The sequence below is a fragment of the Staurois parvus genome, unplaced genomic scaffold (genome assembly GCF_062004578.1).
Source record: "Staurois parvus isolate SC_StPar_1 unplaced genomic scaffold, SC_StPar_1.0 ptg000151l, whole genome shotgun sequence".
Lineage (NCBI taxonomy): Eukaryota > Metazoa > Chordata > Amphibia > Anura > Ranidae > Staurois > Staurois parvus.
Genome location: NW_028317947.1, coordinates 406,414 through 432,299, shown reverse-complemented (window position 1 = coordinate 432,299; position 25,886 = coordinate 406,414). Strand labels below are relative to the sequence as shown.

The 25,886-nt window shown below is 43.4% G+C and overlaps 1 protein-coding gene across 1 annotated transcript; it reads right to left on the bottom strand.

Moving 5' to 3' along the window:
- Positions 1 to 910: 910 nt before the first annotated feature.
- On the bottom strand, positions 911 to 22,981 carry LOC149463797 (ADP-ribosylation factor-like protein 5C). The gene is made up of 6 exons (XM_089674307.1): positions 22,854 to 22,981; positions 16,129 to 16,189; positions 14,382 to 14,529; positions 11,459 to 11,542; positions 6,633 to 6,784; positions 911 to 3,074 (listed from the first exon to the last, which is right to left on the bottom strand). Exons 1-6 carry the CDS (start codon positions 22,897 to 22,899, stop codon positions 3,026 to 3,028), a joined length of 540 nt encoding a protein of 179 aa, XP_089530433.1. The 5' UTR covers positions 22,900 to 22,981; the 3' UTR covers positions 911 to 3,025.
- Positions 22,982 to 25,886: the final 2,905 nt, after the last annotated feature.

The following is a 25,886-nucleotide window of genomic DNA, read 5'->3' as shown; positions in this document are numbered from 1 at the left end:
TTTTTTTGAATTTCCCCCCCAAGACATGAGCTACAACAAAACGGCTGCAGATGCTGCTTCTTTGGGGACAGCTATACTGATAACTTTTTTAGTTTAGCTCCAAAGAAAGGCTGTAGTCAGCAGTCTGGTGTTTGAGATGGAATGGATCTACAACAATGTAAACCTGTATGGCATTTGCATCCTGCCCCCCCCAAACAAGAAAAAAATGTATCTATGTACGTACATATAACAATTTATTTATTTTTAATTGTATTTGGGGGTGGAGCAAGAATATATATAAAATAATATATTTATTTTATTTGTATTTGAGGGGGGAAGCAGGAATAAAAAAAAAACAAAAAAAAAATTATATACACACACGTGTGTGTGTGTACAATTTATTTTTTTTTTGTTTTTTTATTCCTGCTTCCCCCCTCAAATACAATATATATATATATATATATATATATATATATACACACACACACACACACACACACACACACACACATTTATTTTATATTTGGGGGGTTGCCTAGTTTTAGTAGGTACCTGCTCCTACCTCCTAGGCAAAAATCAGGGCAGAAGTTCTCCCCCACCCTGCCCACATCCTTCTGTGACCCATTACAGACCCCAGGAGGCTGAAGGACCATTCATACAGCGCAGTCCGTCTAGCGCATGCGTAGTGGGCAGCTACAAGGAGTCACAGCCGGCTTCTCCTAATACGAATGTCAGTGCCAAGGACCCAAAAACCAGCAAAGAACCATCCCAGATGCTGGATCCCTGGACAGGCAAGTGTATTTTTTACGTTTAAAAGTTAGCAGCTGCTGACTCAATTTTTGTTTTATAACTGAAGATCCTTTAACTTTTAAGTTCATCCCCATCCCCCATAAAAGAAAAAAAAATAAAAAATAAAAAAAGGTACAAGTGGTACAAGAATAAAAAACATAGTTTAATGCTCCCTGACTGGTAGTCCTGTGTGCACACATTGCCAGCACACTGCACAGCCAGGCACAGAAAGGGTTAACACTTACAAATCAATCACCCTTACCATAGGGGTTCATAGCACCAATGAAATGCCTTAATACCATCAAACACCCCTTTGTTCTTACTAAATCTTTGTGTAACAGCCCTAAGGCACTTTCCTGCAAGTATTGCAGAATAAACACAAGACATTCTACAAGTCTGACATTTTAAAAAAAAACATAAATAACACATAAAAAATGGTTGAAAACATAGACAGAGGTGAAAATTTTGACCCGATGCCTGTCTAAGGGGCCTACTCTGCTCAATGGTGCATTACAGACCAGTCAAAGAAAGGCAACGATAAATATACAAAAGTAATACAAAAAAAAAAAAATAATAATAATTTTTTTTTTTTTTAAATGCTAATTTTTTGTCAGTCTGGCTTCAAAATGTTGACACTGCTGTGGGTTTAGATTAGTCAGATAAGTAATGATAAATCCGTGTCTCAGCTAATTTGTTTTTAAAACCTGTAGATATGTGGAAACTGATCATACATAGAAAGCAGTAACATTTACAAGAAAGCTGAGGTAGTAATACTAGTGTTACAAAAATATACGCGGGACTGAAGAATGTGCATGAGTCAAGCTACACCCACGCACAAGTTCACCTTTAACAGAAAGTAGTTTGCACAGTTAAGGGGCCTCTTAACTATGCAAAAAAAAAAAAAATTAAAAATTTTGGGCAGCGCCTGCAGCAATGGAAACATGTTACATGTTTTCCTTTAATTGTAAGGTCATCCCTGAAGCCCATCTTGGGCCCCCCTCCAGAAGCCTGGCCAAAAGACTCCCAGTTAGGGCTCATTCACAAACGCTTAGATCTCTGAAGAGAAATCCGCGTTTGACATGTGGCGAGGAGTCATTGCACTGCCTGCTTTAATGCCTTCAACTGTGCCCTAGCACCACACAGCTGTGGTGTGCTAGCAGAGCAGCCCCATTCATTCAAATAGGTCATGACCAGGTGTATGATTCCATCCACACTCATCGGGCAAAGCATCGCAGCCGCAGCCTGTGTGCCCAGCGGCTGCCTTTGCAAAAAAAAAAAAAAAAAAAAAAAAAAAAAGGGGGGGGGGGGGTTGGGGTAAAATGACAGCTCAACCGCTTAGCCCTTACCAATCCTTCACAACCTGCCCTGTCAACATGAAAACTGCAGCACTGCATGCGTGAAAACCAACAGCTTTCTTGTCTTCGCATCATGGCAGGACAGGAGGATTGTAAATTCGAAGTTTTTCGAGCAGGCTTCTGGAGGTGTCCACATGGCCTACAGGCATGATAATAAATTAATGAACAATTCTACATCGCTGCACAGTTTAATATGTACTAGGGCCCTAATATTTTCTTGAAAAGGTGAACTTCAACTTTAATGCTTGCACGAATGAGGAGATGATTGAAATAACACTTTTTTTACCCCCCCAAAAGGGATACAGATCACATTAACCTGTTATCAAATCACTACATAAGGCGATAGAGAAGTGTGGTGGATCAGTCTCTTGAAATGTCTTTAGTAGCTAGCCTACAAGTGAGGAGTAACATTTTTTTTTATCCTTAGGACCCCATATCCACCCATTGGTGGCAGTTGTAGATTAGGCCCCATCCAGTTTTGGCCCCCATAGGTCCTTAAATCTTCTGTATCCAAAGCAGTTCCACTATTGATGTCACTTATTTCACCGATCAATGTAGGCAGCTGATTTTCAAGAAGGCTGCTGGCGCAAGGTGGGAATGTAAAAAATAGTCTTTGGCAGCCTTAGGAAGGTACTACAGACAGCAGACTGGTGGTCTGAACCCAATGCCATCCTCGGAGTTATACGAGAAGATTGCAACATAATCCAATGGACTTGATATCTTGTAAATTACAAGTCTTTGCTCCATAGTTCAGTTCAATAGTTCAGAGCCACCCACAGCTTAGCAAATATGGTTCCAAGCCTCATGTGTTTATGTATAAAATAAGCTGAGCCTTCCATATAAAAAATAATAATAATAAATCAAAGTGTCCAGTGCACAAATGATAAAAGTTCCCATGATGGTCAGTTGGCAGTGACACGAGACTTTAGCCAGTCCAGCCCAGCAGGCAGCCTTGAAAGAAGAAAAGAAACTGAATTAAGCATGATATCTATAGATTAATAACAGCAAAAAAAAAAAAAAAAAAGTAGAACTTGCAGCTGTTTCAGTTTTGCAATAGTTGTGATTTACATAAGCAGGGGTATTTTTAAAATCAAAAAGCTGTCATGACAAGAGGGAATATACAACAACATAATCAGCGTCTAGACTGTTGCAACAGTTTGGCAAGACAGAAAAGTTTGATTCTTTTTGAAGGTTTTTTCCCCAAGATTCACAAAGGAGGTGAAAATTGTTGCTCAATTATTATAGTGTAAGCTTGCTCATAACTGCCATCACTATTAACCACTTCAAGTCCAGACACTTTCACCCCCTTCCAGCGCAGGCCAATTTTCAGCTTTCAGAGCGGTCACACTTTTGAATGACAGTTGCACGGTCATGAAACACAGGACCCATATGAAGTTGTTAGCATTTTTTTTGAGACAGATAAAACTTTATTTTGTATTTATTCACCACTGGGATTTTTATGCCATGTAAATGAAAAAATATTGGGGGGGGGGGGGGGGGGGGGAGAAGGGTTTTTCTTATAAAAGTTTGAAAATAATCTTCTTAATAAATCTTGGACAACATTTATAATTTATTATATAATACACACACAAATTAGTTTATAACCAAAACTTGTGAAATTTAAAAAAAAAAAAAAAAAAAAGTAAAATTTTTCTATTATTTATTTTTACATACTGTCACCCTAGCAGTACAACTACTTGTGTGGGGTGATGAAGTTTGTTTTTTTTTTTGTACACTGATTGCTTTTACAGCCTTTATGGGTGTAAAAGCAATCATTTCTCCTGCTCTCTGGCTGCATTCTTGCAGCCATTGAGAAATACTGTGTGAGCTGTGATTGGTCACAGCTTGTCACATGGTACAAGGCTGTTGTGAATAGCCTTGTATCATGTGATCTCTGTGATCATTCACAGATTTCACACGTAGTAAGCAATGATGTTAGAAGGGACATCTTGCATACTACTATTCATGTGATCACTGAATGGCCAATCAGTGATCACATGATCGGGATCTCACACAGAGGTCCCGTACAGCGATCGGTGTTCGGAGGACACAGCGGGCACCGGATCGCGGTGCCGCGCTCCAAGGGAGCGCGCACAGTCCAAAATGGCAGGTGCCATTTATGAATGGCAACCCGCTCCTACACTGCCCCCGTCCGGCCGTTTATATACATGGGCCGGACGGAAAGTGGTTAAAACTTTGTATTTGAAGAACCGTGCCAAAAAAAAAAAACAAACAAAAAAAAAAAAACAACCACTTATACAGGTACCCTCTAGTTATAGTAGGCATATCCAATTGGACATAGGCATTATGGCAAACTAAAGACAGCCATTCACTAAGTACATTGTGTCCAGTTCTTAAAGAACCAGCCAAAATTTGAATTAGTGAGTGGCCTTGTTGGGAGACGAGCGCAAAGACAACAAGGGATGATTTTCTACTTTGTTATACAACATATCCAATAGAAAAAAAAAATCCTTCATAAATTTAGGTCAAAATGTATTGTGCTAAAATGTCTAATATACACTTATTAGGATTTACCAGGTTTGTGCAACAGTTACAGCATCAACAAAAACACTATGATAGAGATTTTATTTATATATACATACATACATACATACATACACAAACACACACCTAATATGGCAGTGATCAGTGACTCCTAGTGGGACTGTGATGGTGTGACGGGCAATCTGGCGCTAGTTGATGCTGGCTGGGAGGTACACAGACATCAATAGTGACACTAATACAGTGATCAGTGCCAATATTGTACACGGTCACTGTACAAATCGCACTAGCTGGGAAGGGGTTAACATCTAGGGGCAATCAAAGGGTTTATTGTGTCTAACAAGTGTAATATGTGTAGCTTTACTTTACCAACTTGCTGTTTTCTCTCCCTGATTTCCAGGGAGAAGAAACAGTAAGACCGCTGTTCACAGTACATAGTTCTGTGTTTTTGTAAACTCTCTGCGATTGGACATAGCCGATTTCAGCCAAAATCATTGGCTGAAAAATCAGCTGCCAAACTCAGCACGGGTTGGCAGGGGGCGCGCACATGTGCGACCCAAATCTAGAAGGCGGCCGATGCCCGTGATTGCGCCCGTACCTGCCGCCCACTCGCAGTATATTTACTATGAGCGGTCAGCAAGTGGATAAGACGAACACAAAGGATTTAGCATTTTATTTGTACTGGTGTTTCACCGCTACCACAACCACCATTTACAGCGATTTCCTGTTGACCAATCAAAGCCTGTTAGAGATTCCAACCCTTTCCACTCCATCCAAAAGTATAGGCTGACCCGCAAAAGGAATTTCATGGTTATGGGTAACTAAAAGATTCACATGGCTCTCTGAATTTAAAGGGCCATTGTTAAACTAGGTGTATTAGGTGATGCTGATGATACATGGCCAGATCAATGAGAGTACACCAACCCACAACCCAGCAAATGACAATGATGGTTTGTTGCCTTGTTAACCCCTACTTTTCAGGTGAGCTAATGGAGGGAAGAAGGAAGGAAAAAAAAAAAAAAAAACCCACACACCTCAAACCCTGAGTGCAAGTGAATCACACACACCCCCACCCCTAGGGTGCAACATCTGTAAATGGTTTGTCCATGATGGGCTCACCTACCCACATGGAAGAAAAAAAAATAATAATATTTGAAATACTACAATTTTGGCATCGATCTATCTATACACACGCACACACGTTTTTACAAAATATATGAAAATTATATTTTTTTAAAATACATTTCAAAATATACTGTATGTCTTTAAAAATACATATCTACATTTTTAAAAATATATTATTTTTTAAATATATTCTTCAGATTTTTTTAACATACTTTTACATATAATTGTAAATGCATTCCAGAAATGTAGATTTGTATAGTGTGTGTTGAGATATTATATATATTATACATACACACACCAAAAGTGTAGTATTTCAAAATATACGGCAATATATTTGGGAAGAATATTTTTCAATCGTATTTCAAATATATTTTTCTTCTATATGGGTATCACCAGTAGCTGGTATACTTTGCTGATTAGAAAACATATGTTGCTGATGCAGCGAGTAAAGTTTTAACTTCCATTACCCGAAGCACTTGTACAGTTTCAGTATGACTGTACAAGGTGAAACTCAAGTTCAGTGAACTAATACAGTCCAGCTGGAAAACATATGATGCAAAGGCAAGCATTGCATCAGTCATAAACAACAAGTTGGTTTAGTTTTGCTGATTTAGTAAATCAGATTGGGCAATAGTCAAGTGTGCATTAAAGGTCGTGTAGCAGTGCAAAAATAATACAGGCCAACAACGAGGCCTTTCTACCTAAAATATCACCAGAAATGTAATAGTACTGGGTACTAGAAAAGACAAATCTCTATTCTCAGGAACAGCTAAGCTGCCCTTAAGCCTCCTGCCACGACACCAAAGACAACCGATAGTCTGAATTGCATGTTAGAAGGGACATGAACAGTAAAAATGCGAATGTTGTCATAGGAAAGCTTACCCTTCTCCTGTAAGCGCACAGCACCCTTGGATATGCCATGCTCGGTCTTTTATAGCACTGAGCGCCAATGAAGCAGAAATTTCAGAGGCAGACATGGAGTCTTTCACATCTTGTTTGTTGGCAAAGATCAACACAGCTGCATTCTTCAAATCCTGCAGAAATAAAAAACATTTGTTTAGACTCTGACACGCTGGATTTGAGAAATGAAAATTCAAAGAAGGGAAACCTAAGAATGATGGTCTAAAATAGGGGGGGGGTTAACTTAAAGCAGAGTTCCACCCAAACGGGGAAGTTTCGCTTTAAAGATTGGTCCCCCACTCCCCATTAAGGATTGGCACCTTTGGGGAGCAGATACCCGAAATTGACAGGTACCCGCTCCCACTTCCGCTGCGATCGCCTAGGCAATCAGATGTTGTGCTCCCTCCCCGTAGACAGGTGCCAGAAGACTACGGGGCCCATTCAAGAAGAGCAGCGCTACTCACGCATGCGCAGTGGGCACCTGGCTGTAAAGCCACAAGCTCTCACAGCCGGGTGCCCACACTGAAGATGTCAGCACCTGGAACATAGGACGGCTGGTGTAACGGGCTGCGGGGAGGACACTGCGGTATCATGGGACAGGTGAGTGTCTGTATTTTAACAGTTTTTACAGCTGCTGACTTATTTTTTTACAGTGCAAGTGGAACTCTGCTTTAAAGTGGGACTTCACTCTCTGAATCATACCTGCATGCCTGAGCTAAAGGCAAATTGATTCCAGGAAGTAGGGCAGCACAGTGGCTAAATGGCTAGCACTTCTGCCTGTCAGTACTAGGGTCGTTTGTTCAAATCTCAACCATGGCACCACCTGCCTGGAGTTTGCATGTTCTCCCTGTGCCTGTGTGGGTTTCCTCCGGGTACTCCGGTTTCCTCCCACACTCCAAAGACATGCTGGTAGGTTAATTGGCTCCTGTCTAAATTGGCCCTTGTATGTGTATGTATGAATGTAAAGTTAAGGACCTTAGATTGTACACCCCTTGAGGGTTAGGGACTGATGTGAATGTACAATATATGTAAAGCACTGTGTAAAATTGACAGCACTATATATGTATCTGTAATAAATAAATAAAAGCTACATGAATCATCTGCCCTTATTCAAGATGGGCACAACCAGAAATGCTGGGGGGGGGGGGGGGGGTTTCCAAGTGATTTTTCAGCAAAATAATGCATGGAGACATGGATGGATGGGTTTGTTGTAAATTATAAAAATGAATCAAATAGCGCTTTTAGTTTGCGGTGCCCAGATACAGTGTTGTTCTGCTTCAAAAGCAGAACTTGGGGAAAGCATCAATTCTGATTCCGGGTTCACACCTATGCAGTTTGCTTCTGATCAGTGCAGTGCTTCTTGACACGTTTTGCGGGTTGCTGGGCAGAATAAAAAATGCAGATCACGTCAAAAATGACATGCCTTTCTGCAGCATCTCCATTGAAGTCTACAGAACCAAAAACGCAACGTTTTACATAAAAAAAAAAAAAACACACACTAGGTGAAAATGCAAAGATGTGAACCTGTCCCATAGGAAATCATGTTAAATGGACTGCTGTGCATTTCTGAAAAAACACGATAGGTGTGAACCTGGACTTACAGCGAGTTCCCCCACACTGCATTGGTTAAATGCCCATGACCTGAAAAAGCACTTTATTTACCTGATCCTCTGATCCCGCAGGCTCCTGTGGGCTGCTAGACCAGTCTTGCCAGGCTCTTCTCCCTTATGCTCTGACAGTCACAGGCCTTCTGGCACCACCAAGTACAGTGCAGGGTCCATAGCTCTGCACTGGAGATGGAGACACAGAGGAACAGACCAACAAAGCATAGGGGAGGAGAGGAGCACCTACTGTCTAGGGAGCAAGGACTGGTAAGTAAAATCCCTTTTTACAGTCCCATAAACCTAAACAAGCACTTAACCCTTGCGGTGCAGAGGCAAGGGAGGTTTTTCACTTTCCCCATTTTTATGGCAGAAGAGACTATATATGTCTCTTCTACCATACAACTCCCTTGCCTGCCTACTACCTATATTCTTCCATACTGCAGCCACAAATGCACAGGTCAGTGTACAATCTCGGCAAGCCATAGGTGCTAGGACAAACGCAACACCTATGTGCATCCGTGAGGATTTACCCCCCTTCCTGACCAGGTCACGTTTTACATTACAGTGCTGCATTACTTTGACAATTGAGCAGTCATGCAACGCTGCACCCAGATTATTATTATTATTATTATTATACAGTATTTATAAAGCGCCAATAGTTCGCTCAGCGCTGTACATTACAAAGGGAGACAGAACATGTGACAGAACAATACCAATACAATGCAAAACATGAGGGGATCAAGGGCCCTGCTCTTTCGAGCTTACAATCTAGGAGGGAGGGGGTGGTGGCACAGGAGGAGATAGCTGTGGGGGATGGAGTGGTAGGAAGAGTGGAGGAGGGAGGCAAGTTAGCAGGGGGTGGGGTAGGCTTCCCTGAAGAGATGGGTTTTCAGAGTGCGCCTAAAGGAGAGGAGAGTAGGTGATAATCTGATGGGTTGGGGCAGGGAGTTCCAGAGGATGGGTGACACCCTGGAGAAGTCCTGGAGGCGGGCATGGGAGGAGGAGACCAGGGAACTAGAGAGAAGGAGGTCTTGTGAGGAGCGGAGTGTGCGTGCTGGGCGGTACTTGGATATTAGGTCAGTGATGTAGTTCGGGGCAGTATGGTGGACAGCTTTATACGTCAGCGTTAGGATTTTGAATTTGATCCGTTGCGCAATCGGAAGCCAGTGGAGGGATTGGCAGAGGGGGGTGGCGGAGACAGAGCGGTTGGAAAGGTGAATGAGTCTGGCAGCCGTGTTCAGGATGGACTGAAGAGGGGATAGCCAGCGGCGAGGCAGGCCAGTGAGGAGGGAGTTGCAGTAGTCGAGTCGTGATATGATGAGGGAGTGGATGAGCTGTTTAGTGGTTTCTGGGGTTAGGAACGTGCGGATTTTGGCGATGTTGCGGAGGTGGAGTCTGCACGAGTTTGTTAAAGATTGGACTTGGGGCTGGAAAGATAGGTTGGAGTCCAGAATGACACCCAGTACTCTGGCCTGCAGGGCGGGTTTGATGGTAGCGTTGTTGGATGTGACGGAGAAATCAATGGGGGGTGGTGTCCGGGCTGGGGGGAAGACAAGAAACTCGGTTTTGGAGAGGTTCAGTTTAAGGAAGTGGAGCGACATCCAGTCTGATATGTCGCTCAGTAGGTGTGTGATTCGGGCTGAGACCAAGGGGGTGAGGTGGGGGGTTGAGAGATAGATTTGTGTATCGTCGGCATAGAGGTGGTAGTTGAAGCCGTGAGAGTGTATGAGTTGGCCAAGGGAGGAGGTATAGATGGAGAAGAGAAGGGGCCCGAGGACAGAGCCTTGAGGGACCCCAACAGAGAGGGGGAGTGAGGGGGAGGTGGTAGCATTATAGGTAACGCTGAAGGAGCGTTGTGACAGGTAGGATGAGAGCCAGGAGAGAGCAGAATCTCTGAGGCCGAGGGAGTGTAGTTTTTTGAGGAGGAGGGGGTGGTCGACTGTGTCGAAGGCCGCAGAGAGGTCAAGGAGTAGGAGCACTGAATAGTGTCCATTAGCTTTGGCGGTTAGCAGGTCGTTGGAGAGTTTGAGTAAGGCAGTTTCAGTGGAGTGTAGGGGACGGAAGCCGGACTGTAGGGGATCAAGGAGGTTGTTGTCGTTGAGGTGAGAGCATAGGCGGGTGTAGACTAGGCGCTCGAGGAGTTTAGATGTAAATGGGAGCAGGGAGATGGGTCTGAGGTTGTTCGGGTCATTGGGGTCCAGGGAGGGCTTTTTAAGTATGGGGGTGATGTGTGCATGTTTCAGAGGGGAGGGGAAAGTGCCTGAGGAGAGGGAGAGATTGAAGATGTGGGTGAGGGAGCGTAGGATGGAGGAGGAGGAAGGTCGTAGGAGTTGTGAGGGGATAGGGTCGAGGGGGCAGGTGGTGAGGCGGGCATCAGAGAGGATCTTGGAGACTTCCTCGATGGTAGTAAGGTCAAAGGTGTGGAGTGTTGGGGGAGCTTCAGTGTGAGGAATGTAGGGTGGGGTGGAAGAGGAGGTCAGAGCAGTGGTGGGGCCGTGGGAGAGGGGTGATGAGGGGGTAGCTGAGTGAGGGTGAAGGGGGTTGGAGAGAGTTTGAGCAGCGACGAAGTCCCTGCGGGTTATGTTGAGGGGGAGGGGGGATAAGGGGGTAGCTGTGTGAGAGGGGACAGGTTGAGAGGGCGTGTGAGTTGCGGCAATGTCCTTGAAATTTATGTTCTTTTTTCCCCCCACGAATTGAGCTTTCTTTTGATGGTATTTGATCGCCTGTGTGTTTATTTTTTGCACTATAAAATTAAAAAAAAAAAAAAACAAAAAAAAAAAAACACAACACATTTTTGACTTTTTACTATTAAATATGTCCAGTAAAAAAAAAATAATAATATCCTAATACGGGTAAATCAAAACTGTTTATGTGAAAATTTTAGTGAGCGCGCCCCGTACCTGGGGATGCAAAATCACACACACGTGATTTTGCACACCCGTGCCGCCCTGTAGCAGTACATCTGCTATAGGGCAGTCAGGAAGCGGTTAAGCTTTAACAACCTGCAATAATAAACCTGACATCTAGATTTTTATTGTCATGGGCTACCACCATTCTGTTTCCACCACTCTTCCTGTATTTACCAAATTTTTATTAAAAAAAAAAAAAAAAAAAAAAAAAAAGAAGGGGGGGGGGGGGGGGAGAAGAAGGTATGCTAGAAAGACTTCTCTAAGCAAACCATTTAAAGTTAAAAGGACAGCCCACCTCATGTGCCAGCATCTTGTACAACTCCTCCCGCGTTTCTGGTAGCCGCTCTCTGTCAGTGCTGTCAATTACTAAGATGACAAACTGAAAAAAATTAAATAAATAAAATAAATGCACAGAATCATCAAGAGACCAAGTCTTCATGCACACTGGGCGTTTTAAAAAAGCTGTTAGAGTTAAATGTATAAAGTCACGTGAAAAGGTTTTTTCCGCATTATCGGGGTTTACACGCAAAAACACTGGTTTCCTGCGTTTTACAGCTAAAAAACTCCTCTAGAAAACCACTCGTTCTGGGGGGGGGTTGGGGGCGGGGGGGTTGTTCTAACCAAGAAACGCCCCTGCTAAAAAAAACACTAATTAAAACCTATGTGCATGACACATAGGATAACATGCTGGGGGAGTTTACTGGTTGTAGGGAAAAAAAAAAAAAAAAAAAAAAAAAAAAAAAAGGAAAAAAGCCAAAAGCACAGCAACTATAAAAACGGCCAGTGTACATGAGGACATATTTTATATATCCAGTAAATGTGACTTCACCAAATATTGACTTGTAGTTAAGAATTGTCATTTAAAACGATTAATGGCACCAGGAAGATTCACCTGCAATGAATGTCAGATTACTGGCATTAAAAAAAATATAAGATCATACCCCTTGGTGTGAAAGAAGCTTAAAAATATATATAAACCAACACACACACTTATATATGGTCAGACAATATACATTTGTTATAATAGGTTCAGCTCTCTAGTCAACTCTTAGTCTATGGTCAGAAAAAAAAAAAAAAAAAAACAGGACACGGCACTAAAACTGGTATCTGCCAAAAGTGAGAGGTGCTTTGGTACAATTTTCAACCGATGTCTCAGTTCCACATCAATATTTTGGAGGTCACTCACTCGGAACTGCCACCATTCACCAAACCCCTTGTATTTTTTCAATGGCTTTCTCCGATTAGACGAGGTAGAGAGGCAATGTCACAATCTCAACCTTGTCCAATTAGAGAAAGCCTTATATTCATTGAAGAAAATACAAGGCGTTCTGTGAATGACAACAGTGCCAAGCAGGTGACCCCCTGTGCTCCGTGTGCAGAGGGGAAAGCACATGGCACAGGATCCAAAAGATAGCAACAATAGTGGACTACTACAGGGATTGTCAGCTTCCATATTAAATATGCATGCTTATATTGTGCCAAGTTGGACCAATGTAACGAGACAACAATAATTATTTGGTGTTCAAATTTAAGACAAAAATCAATGGCAAGAGACACACACACACACACCCACACACACAAGGAAATAAGTATTTGAACCCCTGCTGATTTTGAATGTTTGCCCACTCACAAAGAAATGATCAGTCTACAAATTGAATTGTAGGTGTATTGTAACACTGAGAGACAGAATAGCAGCAAAAAATTCAAAAGAAATGCATGTCTAACAAATTATGTACTGATTTGCATGTTCATGAGGGAAATAAGTATTTGATCCCCTATCATTCAGCAGGATTTCTGGCTACCAGGTGTCTTTCATACAGGTAACAAGCTGAGATTAGAAGCAGTCTCTTAAAGGGAGTGCTGCTAATCTCAGCTTGTTACCTGTATATAAGACACCTGTCCACAGGAGCAATCAAACAATCAAATTCCAAACTCTCCACCATGGCAAAGACCAAAAGAGCTGTCCAAGGATGTCAGGGACAAGATTGTAGACCTACACAAGGCTGGACTGGGCTACCAAACTATCGCCAAGCAGCTTGGTGAGGTGACAACAGTTGGTGCAATCATGGAAGAAACACAAAACAACTATCAGTCTCCCCAGGTCTGGTGCACCATGCAAGATCTCATCTCATGGAGTGTCAATGATCATGAGAACAGTGAGGAATCATCCCAGAACTACATGTGAGGATCTTGTCAATGATCTCCAGGCAGCTGGGACCACAGTCACCAAGAAAACAATTGGTAACACACTACGCCGACAAGGACTGAAATCCTGCAGTGCCCGCAAGGTCCCTCTGCTCAAAAAAGCCCATGTCCAGGCCCATCTGAAGTTTGCCACTAAACATCTCAATGATGCCGAGGAGGACTGGTTGAAAGTGTTGTGGTCAGATGGAACCAAAATCGAGCTCTTTGGCATCAACTCAACTCGCCGTGTTTGGAGGAGGAGGAATGCTGCCTATGACCCTAAGAACACCATCCCAACTGTGAAACATGGTGGTGGAAACATTCTGCTAACGGGCGTTTTTCTGCTAAGGGGACAGGACAACTGCACCACATCAAAGGGACGATGGACGGGGCAATGTACCGTGAAATCTTAGGCGAAACCCTTCTTTCCTCATCCAGGGCATTGAAAATGGGTCATGGATGGGTGTTCCAGCATGACAATGACCCAATACACACGGCCAAGGCAACAAAGGAGTGGCTCAAGAAGAAGCACATTAAGGTCCTGGAGTGGCCTAGCCAGTCTCCAGACCTTAATCCGGTTGAAAATCTGTGGAGGGAGCTGAAAGTTCGAGCTGCCAAACGTCAGTCACCAAACCTTAATGACTTGGAGAGGATTTGCCAAGAAGAGTGGGCCTAAACCCCTCCTGAGATGTGTGCAAACCTGGTGGCCAACTACAGGAAACGTCTGACCTCTGATTGCCAACAAGGGATTTGCCACCAAGTACTAAGTCATGTTTTGTGAAGGGGAACAAATACTTATTTCCCTCATGAACATGCAAATCAGTGCATCATTTGTTAGACATGCATTTCTTTTGAATTTTTTGTTGCCATTCTGTCTCTCAGTGTTACAATACACCTACCATTCGATTTTTAGACTGATCATTTCTTTGTGAGTGGGCAAACATTCAAAATCAGCAGGGGATCAAATACTGATTTCCTTCGCTATTTTTTTTTTTTTTTCCAGATTCAAAAATTAGAGATCCTAAGATTCTTACCTCTGTATTGGAGTAGTAACTGTTCCATGTAGCTCGAAGAGTCTCTTGTCCTCCAATATCCCACATTAGAAAGTGTGTGTTCCGCAGCACAATCTCTTCAACATTACTGCCAATAGTTGGGGCCGTGTGCACTACCTCGTTCATCAGACTGGAGGAAAAAAGGAGAAAACCCGGGTTAGACTTACTGGTAACTCTGGGTCCACGAGTGTTCCAGAACAGCACAGAGGCGCTTCCTTCCCTCCCCCCACAAGAACAGAAAATGAATCACTAAACATTTTAAAAAGGAATTTCTATGGCAGAACTGATCAGTAGCACAGTGGCTAAATGGTTAGCACTTCCGTCTGGCAGTACTTGGGTATAGGTTCAAATCCCAACCACGGCACCAACCACCTGGAGTTTTTACATGTCCTCTCTGTGCGGGTTTCCTCCGGGTACTCTGGTTTTCTCCCACACTCCAAAGAAATGCTGGTATGGTTAATCTTGTCTATATTGGCCCTAGTGTATGAATGCAAGTTAGGGACCTTAGATTGTACGCCCCTTGAGGGTTAGGGAATGATATGAAAGGAGGAGGAGGGAGGAGGGAGGAGGAAGAAAGCTAGCCTCCCACCATTCTCTCGGGACATCCCATCCCACTGGGTGTCCCGAGCGACCAGAAGGCGCATCTGCCACCTGGCCAGACAGCCGAACAAAGCCGCAATTGGCTTTGATCGGCTCTCCTTTATAGCAAACTGGAAACAATGACCTGACATCACTTTCTTACTCAAACTTTCTGCACCATTTTTAAAAATCTGAAATCATTTAAAACAACGATCTTGGTGTTTTAAATGCTTTCAAGTGCAGAGGAGGGATTTGGAGTCTCAGACCCCAGATCCATGTGTCTATTGCTGTCCCAGGGGATGCCAACATTCCTTGCGACAGCAATAAAAGTTTTTTTTTTATTTTTATTATTAACGTGCCCCCGCCCTCATGCAAAGACGAACGCACGCATCGGTCCTGCACACGTGCAAGCAGTGATTGCCCCTTACATGTCAGCTATCGCCACGGTCGTCAGATCATGGGCAGCAATTCTAGCACTAGACCTCCCCTGTAAATTTAAAATGGTAACCAGTAAAGGCTTTTAAAACGTCGCCAATGAATAGTAAAAAACTTGTCACAGTTGCATGGGCGTGTCCAATTTTAAAGTGTGACAAGTTTGGTATCCATTTACTTGGCGTAACAAATTTTTTTATTGCAAAAAACACTATACAGAAAACAATTATTTTGTAAGCTATAAGTTTACAAAATAATTGTGTTCTGTATAGTGTTTTTTGCAATTAAAAACGTTTTTTCCCAAAAAATTGCGTTTGAAAAACCACTGTGGCATACAAAAAAATGCAAAAACCTACCAATTTATTCTCTAGGGCCTCTGCTTAAAAAAATACATAATGTTTGGGTGTTCTAGCAAAAAAAAAAAAATGTATGATTTTAAAATGTTAAACAAAAAGTGCCAAAAAATGGCCCGGACTGGAGGAGGTTTAGTACAAGGTTTAAAGTGAAGGCTTAATGCAGGGGAGCTTGTCTAATATACTTCCTGCCCCAGGGTGACAACACTGTTCCTTCATACAGTACAAAAAGATTTAGGGACATTCTAATGCTCTGTCTTCTTTTTCCAACACATAATTAGAAGCCATATGCTAACTACGTACACGTCTTTCACTTCCTCTCCAGCCCAAAGGCCATCTGCTGAGGATGGACTATAAATACTCACAACTGGTACAGGATGGTGGTCTTTCCAGCATTATCCAAGCCGACAATGATCACTTTGTGTTCTGTAGAACAAATGGACAAGAGGTATTATTACTAATTACTGTGGCAACAACATAGATAGAGGAGCAGTACAAGTAAAGACAATAATGACATATTACAACTACTTGAAGTGGCCCGTTTAGTGTCAGTTGTGAACTTAGCAAAGCTTTCTGAAAAGTGTTTGTGGACCTATACCCAGGCTAGTCAGGACATAAGCTGGCCATTCCTTGAGTGAATTTCAGTTGGTTCCTCAGAAATTCGATATGTGGGTGGCCCTGGTGGAATTGCTTTGACTGAACTGAAAAATAAAATGAGTTGGACAGAAAACTGACTTATAGATCAACTTCAGTACAACCAGTCTGTCAGATTTTGTTCAGGTGATCACTGTCAGCGGCTACAGCCTCCAGCAACAATCCTTGTGTCCTGCAGATGCGAAAAACAATAGCGCTGTGGAAGAGATTCCCCCATCAACACTGACTGGGTTGATGGGGGGGAAGAAAGAACAAACAACAAGCAATTTTCTTTTTTGGTAACTACATAATCTATGGGCTGTTTTAGGATCAGTTCACACTACATGCATTTCAGTGTTTTTTTTCCTACATCCAAAAAAGCACAGAAAGTAGTCTATATGGTTGTCAATGTCATAGTTCACATCAGTGCTGGCAGTTCTAGTGCCTTCTGCATGCAGAAAAAAAACAAAAACGAAAAACAACAAAAAATTAAAAAAAACAGCACACTCACAACAACCAAACAACAAAAAAACAAACAAACAAACAAAAAGTAGAACAGGCTGCATTTTTTTCTGCACAGAACTGTACTGGAATGCAGTGGAACGCAAAAAAAAAAAAAAAAAAAAACCCACAAAAAAAAAAAACCAATGCACATGTCCCAGTTAAATTGGATAAAAAGAAAGAGGGGGGGGGGGGGGGGGGTAAATGAACTGGAAAGCATCAACAATACAAAAATACACCAGAATGCGTCAAAAACGCGCATGCAGAAACGCATCCGGAATTGGACTGCGTTTCTATAGTGTGAACCAACCCTTGTATGTCAAGTCTCTATTCCTTTTATTTTTGGAACATTTAAGCCCAATAGAATAGAAAAATGGATAGCTTTCTGATAGCGCACCAGACTGCAACAAAAGCACAGTTTTATTTATTAGTCTAGGTTCACACCAAAGCATTTTACAGTCCATTTAACATTAATTCCTATGGGACACGTTCACATCTCTGCGTATTCGCCCAGTGCGTTTTTTGGAAAGGCGTTTTGGTTCAATAGATTTCAATGAAGACGCTGCAGAAATGCATGTAGTGCTTTTTTTTTTTTACACATTTTAATCTGCCCAGCAACAAGTTGGCAAAAGCAAAAACGCACTGCAGAACACAGATCAAACGCAAACTGCATAGGTGTGAACTTAGCCTTAGAGTAAGGAGGTGTTCCAATGTGTCAGGTATTTAATGCTCTCTGTGTATTCTCAGTGACACCCACACCTGAATTCTTGTCCTGGGGTCACCAAGACAGAAAGTAAGGATAAATCTCCACAATGAGGAAACAGAAGGCAAAAAAAAAAACTCCTTGAAAGAGGTTGACTCATCTTCTCTAAATGAAAACTGAAATTCAACAATAACTTTCGCATTGCAAGAGCATATAATTGCATGTAGGGATTTTCTGATCATTTCCATAATCTCTGGGTGATTAGTGACTGCTCCCTTTTCTGTTAAGAAAATAAATTTTTACCATGCATACACCCAGGGTGGATAAAAATCCATGATTTTTTTTAAAAAATTTAAATTGGATTTTGACATTTGTCAAATTTACTTTCATTAAATGCTTCTGGAGTAAAAAAAAATCCATCTAAATATAGTTTTCTATTTAAGAAACATTAATAATTGAGTTTCTTCAGCATGAAATGGAGCTTAGTTATGTAGCATGAGACTCTATATTCTGCAATATATTTACATTTTTGGTGAATTCATTCAATGAATCCAAGCTCTGCAAGCTGAGATAACATGCACTGCATTGATGCATTCACACAATTTCACAGTAACCATGAGGAAAAACATGAAATAAAAGAATTTGAGTCTTTCTCCAGATGTGTGATTAACCTAAAATCGGTTCTGATGTCGAGTTTTACTAACCTGACAGATTATTATTCTAAAAAGGAAACCTTCATTTGGTTTGCAAATATTAAAGATTCTAACTACCAGCAAGAATGAGTTGGATTCCTTACATTTAAAGAGCACCTGTCATTTTAGATCCATCATGGCAGTGCCTGTTAGTGGGCATCCACTCCCCTGCTGCCGCCACGTCCCTCACCTTGTGTCACTGCCGCATCACCAGCCGTCCCGTTAAAGTGAATGGGACTGTCGGTGAGTCAACAGCGGGTCAGAGGAGGAGCCGCTGCGGGACAGAGATGACAGTTGCTCTTTAAAAATTATGATTTAAATCAAGCCTTTTCACTAGTGATTTAAATCAAATCCCCCCTGCATGCGCACAATCAAACATTCCAAATCAGAGAATAAAACCAGTAAACATAAGTTTCCAATGCAAATTCTGCCAGACTGTAACCATCCTTACAATAACCCAACCGATCATCTGTTCCTTAGAAAACAACAGAGGATCTGCTCCTAGGAACAGACACCGCAATGGCCAAATTCAGTTAGTGCCTTCATCTGATTGGATGCAGGCAATGTTCAGCCAAGAATTTTCTGCCCGACTCCTTCAACAAAAGTCAATTCAAAATTAATGTCATCGAGCTGGTGGTGCCGATAAGACACCTTCCGAATGAATTTTGGCAGTTTCAGCAGGAATCGGCCGATTTGTGTACAGTTGGCTTTAACTGTGACAACTGCCTGGACCTTGAAGAAGGGGACATTTCCCGAAAGCTTGTCCTCAAAATTGTATGTTAGTGCAAATAAAAAAAGTATCACGTCAGTACTCAATTGTTACTGTGACAACTCAAAATTTTAGGATTTATCTCGACTTTCTGTCCTGATGACAAAGGTCACTAAGACAAATAGAGAGGATGAATCTACCCAGCAGACAGATGTAGCAGTGTTGATAGCCCTTCCACACTCTATCCAAAGCTAGAGGGGAAAAAAGTTGTGTCTTTAAGGGCCCTTGGCAAACGTTACTTTCCTCCTCCCCTTTAGGTCTCTACCCTGAAAAGTCTGACAGATGTGGAGAGAAAGGAATGCAAGCAATGTCTGAACTGTGAAAACATTATGGCCTGGAAAAGAGCTTGTGAGAAGCAGAAGAAAGCTCTGTAACAGCCACCCCCTCCCGAGCCATTGTAGAAAAACACCAGGGTCTAAAACCCATTTACATTCAACTGTGCACAAATAATAGCCCGCAGCAAGGGAAGAAGTTCAATACACAAGCTAGGAGACAAAACACAACCACGTAAATGGAGAAGGTTAAGGAGGGTGAGGAACACAAAAGCATCAAGACAGCAGAAGAGAAGAGTGAAATGTGGCTTGTAAAGCTCTTCCCAGATAAAGTATTCTTCATCACCCTGACCTCTGGCTTTCAGTGTCCAAGATGGCAGTCTAAGCTCATCCAGTTGTTGCAGAACTACAAATCCCAGTAGGACTTGTCTGAAGCCAGACTAGCTGAGAAGCAGATGAAGTAGACAAACAAGTCCATGAATAGCTGAGAAGCAGATGAGGTATACAAACAAGTCCATGAAGTTTACAGTAGATAGAGTGGAAACTAGTGCCAACATTTGTATACAATTTAAATGTTGTGTTTGCCTACATCAGCCATCCTCTACTAGAGTTCCATGAAGACAAGGGTTCCTCCAAAGATTGCTGGAGCTTCCTTGGGCTGTGGCTGGTTGTCCTCCCATTTGATGGTGCCTGCATAGTTCTGGGATCAATACTGCTTGGAGGAGAAAGTGGCATGACTTCAATTCTCCAGTTATTATGCTGGGAGGGTGGCATGCTGACCACCACTGTAAGGGGTGCATTTTCCCCATTCCTCCCCAATAAATTGTTCTTCCCTGGATCCAATAAATTATTTCAAGGGTTCCTCTGGGGTAAAAGTAGAAGGAATGGGAACAAGTGCCACAATGTTTTAAACTATTTATTCTATGTATTTACCTACATTAGCCATCCTCTACTAGCGTTCCTTAAAGACTAGGGTTCCTCCAGGGACTATGGGGGCTTCCTTGAACAGTGGCTGGTTGACCTCCCATGTGATGATGTCTGCATAGCCCCAATACTACTTGGAGGAACCAATAGTTTGTCATTATCTTTTTATCTGTAAGAATGGCAATTTGGCTACCACTGTAAGGTGGGCATTTTTCCCACTGGCCACCATTATAAAGGGCATTTTCCCCCAATGATTTGTTCTTAGTAAGGGCTCCCTTAGACCTGATTGTTATTTCAAGGATTCCTCCAGAATAAAAAGTTTGACCTACCTAAAGCGGATCTACATACTTTACCTCTCTTCCCCTCTCCTGTTACACAACCAGAAAAAAATGTTTTTTTCCCCTGCAATACCCTTTTCAGCAGATCCTGGTCCGTATTGTTTTTTCACTTTGGTGAGAATGATTTTCCCCTGTTTCCTGATACTCACATCACCCATCCCAGGGGGCAATCTCAGGCACCCTGTGTATGCACAATGGTACCTCATCAGGGGGCTGGCTTCAAGAGCCCAGAAGAGGCACCAGACCCCAGATGAGGACACTGTACAGAACAGTAGCACAGGACCTGGCATGTGACTGGTTTCATCAGGGAATGCGAGCATGCATGGGGTCACTCAAGTTCTTCTTTAACAGCTGGTCTTTCAAGGGGGTCGTATGTAAATATTTTTGCCAGTTTAGAATTTGCTGTCTGTGTACCATGGGATAAATTTCCCTTCACTTCCTATCTCTGAGACAACACAGGAAGTTATAAGAAGTCTCCTTAATTGAAAGGAGCTCCCCCGATGCTGTCCCAATATAAGATTTACCCTTTACCTCTTGTTCTTAGGGAGCCAAAGCTCACTTTCTTGTAATGGTGGTCTCCAGTAGAGATGAGCTGGAACATCTTCAGATGCTCTTTAAAACCCACATGGCCAAGGAAGCAGTCATCTGCAATGGGGGGCTTGTATACATGTGGTATGTGTGGGTGGGAATGCCTCAGATGATTGGCCCATTCCAGGTGACATCTTCCAGGCAGCCACACAAGTTCAGAAGAACATCTAAATGCACTTGAGGTCACCTCTAGTCACCAGTACAAAGTGCTGAATCTCCCCAATGTGGACAGAGATGGCAATGAAAACTTGACTGAGGGTGTAAAGCTGACCATACATTGATCGAATTTTGGCTGGTTCCTGATGACATTTCAATAGTGGATGACCCCGAGAGCCCCCTCCTTCCCATCATCTTTTGATCAAGAAATTGAAGGAGCTGGGCGGAGAATTATCAGCTGACCAGTGACTCCATCCAATCAGCAGTCATCACAGTTTGACAGCATCCACTGTATTTTGACAGCCGCCAGCACCAGTGGAAGATTCGTCCATCCACTCTATACTGTGGATGGGGAAATCTGCTGAATTTCTTCAAATCAGCAAGTAGGCTAAGGGCTCGTTTACATTAGCATTGACCCCTGAAGAGTGATCTGCAATGGATCCCTTTTTGTGGGTGTTCGACAGGCAGCTGGGAGGCGTTGTGTTACCTCCCCACTGCCTGTTTTAACCACTAAAAGCCCACACCGGCTGCGATGTGGCCCCATTCACTTGAATGGGTCACTTTTGGAGATGGCGGTACTGCCCGGTAAACACAAAGGGAGCATGACTCAGGAAAAAAAGCATCATAGTTAGTCTGGCTGAAAAAAAAAAAAAAAAAGACAAAAGTCCATCCAGTTCAACCATAGGAGAAAAAAAAAAAAAGTTATAATCCTATACCCACAGTTGATCCAGAGGAACTGTCTGTTTTCGAACCCTGATCACATTAATGAATGGCAACCCTCCATTTTGAGGTGCGATTTTCATGCGATTCTGCGCGTCGCATAGGGCAGCCTATTCACTTGAATGAGCGGTCCTATGCGTATTTGTTGCTCAAAAAGAAGCTCCTTTTTTGGGCACCAAGCTTCATGCGATTTGTAAAGGCAGGGTTTACATCGCGATCCTGTTGTGCGTGTTGAAAGATAATGGCACCCAAACGCACGCAACTGTATAGCCATGAGATTCGGGGGGGGGGGGGGGTGCAGTGATTCTGCCCGTGATCCCAAATTATCAGAGGTGAAAGGGGCCTTACTGCCCCCCTTAAAAAGTAAACGTGACATTAGGCTCCCACCCAGCATAGCGGGAACATGCGTTTATTGTGTGACACCCATAGGACAGCCTGATGATTTCAATTGACAGGTCCAACACTTGGCAAAGTAGCTCACGCAGCTTTTTGGTGCATTTGTCATATGTTCTTTCCACGTTTGGGGTGCCGTTAGCAATGAATAGTGCCGCAAGCACGAAACGCATTGTTTGCGCGGTCCCAGAATACATCACTGTGAAGGGAGCATTAATCAATAAAAATCGGCCAGTGTATGGCCGACTGATCCCTCCCCCCTCCATCATTAGGGATTGTAATAATCCATAGGCAGTGTAGAAAAGTTCACAGCAGTCATGGAATCCATGCCAAGATCGCAGGATCCATCCTTAGTCAGCCCTCCCAGGACCTCCATAGAACACACATGGCAGACAACTCACCTTTGTTACCGAAGATGCTCATGAGTTTAGTAAACAACTGCCCCATTGTTATCGATCGGGAGGTAATCCGCTCCTCGAATCGATCGCCCCTTCAAATCCCAACTCTCCAAGACGCCGATTCGTTCTAACACAACAGGAGGCTGGCCAGAGCATTTAAACGCACGTGACGTCAACCAAACCACTCCCATACTCAGGGGCGTGGTTTGGGTGAGTGGTTTTCCTAGGGAGTGGCTTTCTTGGGGAGTCCCATGACGTCAATCACTGAGAGTGCAAAAGAAAAAAACAGAGGCGTGTCCATGCCCATATATGGCCTGTGATACTGAGGCGCTCGGTGAGCTCATGAAGGGACACTGGAAGGTAGTTTCCTCTCATGTGAGCATTTCCGGCTTGTGAAACGTTCTCTCTGTTTACTGACAACACATTCCTCCGTCATGACTGACTGACAGGACAGGGAACAGGCTGTGCCGGGAGGGTCACGTGGGATACAATGAGCCCCGGGACCTCGGGGAGGAGGGCTGTGTAGGCCATTGGGGGAGATTTCTCCTCACTCTTATCCCAGGGACGTGACAGGAAATTCCCTCCAATCACTGGAACTCCCCCTTTTCACTGCAGTCCAATTATATAGACATTCCCAGAGCGGGAAATCCCCAGAGAGCCCTCACAGGGAGCTGTTTTCAGGTTTAAAACTGAAAGTAGGCAGCACAGTGGCTAAATGGTGAGCATTTCCATCTGGCAGTACTCGGGTCATTGGTTCGAATCCCAACCATGGCTCCACCTGCCTGGCGTTCTCCCTGTGCCTGGGTGGGTTTCCTCTGGGTACTCCAGTTTCCTCCTACACTCCAAAGACATGCTGGTGGGTTAACCAGTTCCCAACCGTGCTATAGGCAAAGGACGGCTACAGCGCGGTTGTGTAATCCATGGACGTCATTCCAGAACATGGCAAGCACGTGCCGCCGGTGATCGCTGTGTCTCAGCTGATCACGTAATACGGTAAACGGCCAATCACGGCGGCCTTTTACCATGTGATCAACTGTGTCCAATGACACAGCAGGTCACCAGGTAAATACAATTGCCGGTTATCGGCTGAACTTTCTTCACGCTGTCATGGCATGAGGAAAGTACTGCCGAGAACCGGCAATTGTCAGCGAAGGGATTGGCACTGATGATCAGTGCCACCCACCTGTGCCCTACAGTGCCGCCCATCAATGCAGCAGCATCAGTACCGTCTATCTGTGCCCATCAGTACTGCCTATCCGTGCAGCCTCATCAGTGCTGCCTCATCAGTGCAGCCTATCAGTACTGCCTATCCGTGCAACCTCATCAGTGCTGCCTATCCGTGCCGCCTCATCAGTACCTCCTATCCGTGCTGCCTCATCAGTGCAACCTATCCTATCAGTGCTGCCTATCCGTGCCACCTCATCAGTGCTGCCTATCCGTGCAACCTCATCAGTGCTGCCTATCCGTGCCGCCTCATCAGTACCTTCTATCCGTGCTGCCTCATCAGTGCAACCTATCCTATCAGTGCTGCCTATCCGTGCCACCTCATCAGTGCTGCCTATCCGTGCCACCTCATCAGTGCTGCCTATCCGTGCAACCTCATCAGTGCTGCCTCATCAGTGCAGCCTATCAGTGCTGCCTATCCGTGCTGCCTCATCAGTACCGCCTATCCGTGCCGCCTCATCAGTGCAACCTATCAGTGCTGCCTATCCGTGCCACCTCATCAGTACCGCCTATCCGTGCCACCTCATCAGTGCTGCCTATCAGTGCAGCCTATCAGTGCCCATCAGTGCTGCCTATCCGTGCAACCTCATCAGTGCTGCCTCATCAGTGCAGCCTATCAGTGCTGCCTATCCGTGCAACCTCATCAGTGCAGCCTATCAGTGCCCATCAGTGTTGCCTATCCGTGCCACCTCATCAGTACCGCCTATCCGTGCCACCTCATCAGTACCGCCTATCCGTGCCACCTCATCAGTGCTGCCTATCAGTGCAACCTCATCAGTGCTGCCTATCAGTGCAGCCTCATCAACACACATCAGTGAAGGATATAAATTACCTGTTTGCAAAATTTTATGATAGAAACAAAGAAAAACTTTATTTTTCAATTTTTTTTGCAATTTTTTTGTTTATAGCGCAAAAAATAAAACACCCAGCGGTGTTAAATACCACCAAAAGAAAGCTCTATTGTGTGAAAAAAATTATAAAATTTTCAAAATTACAGTGTCGCATGACCGCGCAATTGTCATTCAAAGTGCAACCGCACTGAAAGCTGAAAATTTGCCTGGGCAGGAAGGGGGTATAAGTGCCCGATAGGCAAAGGGTTAATTGGTTTCTGTCTAAAGTGGCCCTAGTATGTGTATGTATGAATGTGAGTTAGGGACCTTAGATTGTACGCCCCTTGAGGGTTAGGGACTGATGTGAATGTACAATATATATGTAAAGCACTGTGTAAATTGATGGTGCTATAGAACTACCTGTAATATATAATAAAATGACTCTGGACTCTGATTTAAAAAATAATTCAATTCAAAAACTCAAATTCATCACACACGGTGATATACAGTTAGGTCCATATATATTTGGACACAGACACAATTTTAGTTTTTTCCAGGTATTTACCAAAACATATTCCAGCTATAGTTCTATAATGGATATGGGCTGAAAGTGCACACTCTCAGGTTTAATTTGAGGGTATGTACATCCAAATTGGAGGAATGGTTTAGGAATCACAACTCTTAAGAGTAGCCACCCCCCCTTTTTCAAGGGACCAAAAGTAATTGGACAAATGAATATAATGATAAATAAAATGTTCGTTAGTAATATTTTGTTGAGAATCCTTTACTGGCAATGACTGGCTGAAGTCTGGAACCCATGGACATTACCAAAGACTGGGTTTCCTCCTTTCGGACTCTTTGCCAGGATCTAACTGAAGTTGTCTTCAGTTGTTCTTTGTTTGTGGGTCTTTCTGCCTTTAGTTTTGCCTTCAGCAAGTGAAATGCAGCTCAATGGGGTTGAGATCAGGTGATTGACTCGGCC

Bases quoted from the DNA above. Each gene is read 5' to 3' on its own strand.
- LOC149463797 (XM_089674307.1), bottom strand. From the start codon at position 22,899: ATGGGGCAGTTGTTTACTAAACTCATGAGCATCTTCGGTAACAAAG. The intron at 11,543-14,381 runs GTAAGAATCTTA...AATTTTTTTCAG, and splicing joins GTTACTACTCCAATACAGAG to TTTGTCATCTTAGTAATTGA. The intron at 6,785-11,458 runs GTGGGCTGTCCT...TTATTTCTGCAG, and splicing joins ACAAGATGCTGGCACATGAG to GATTTGAAGAATGCAGCTGT.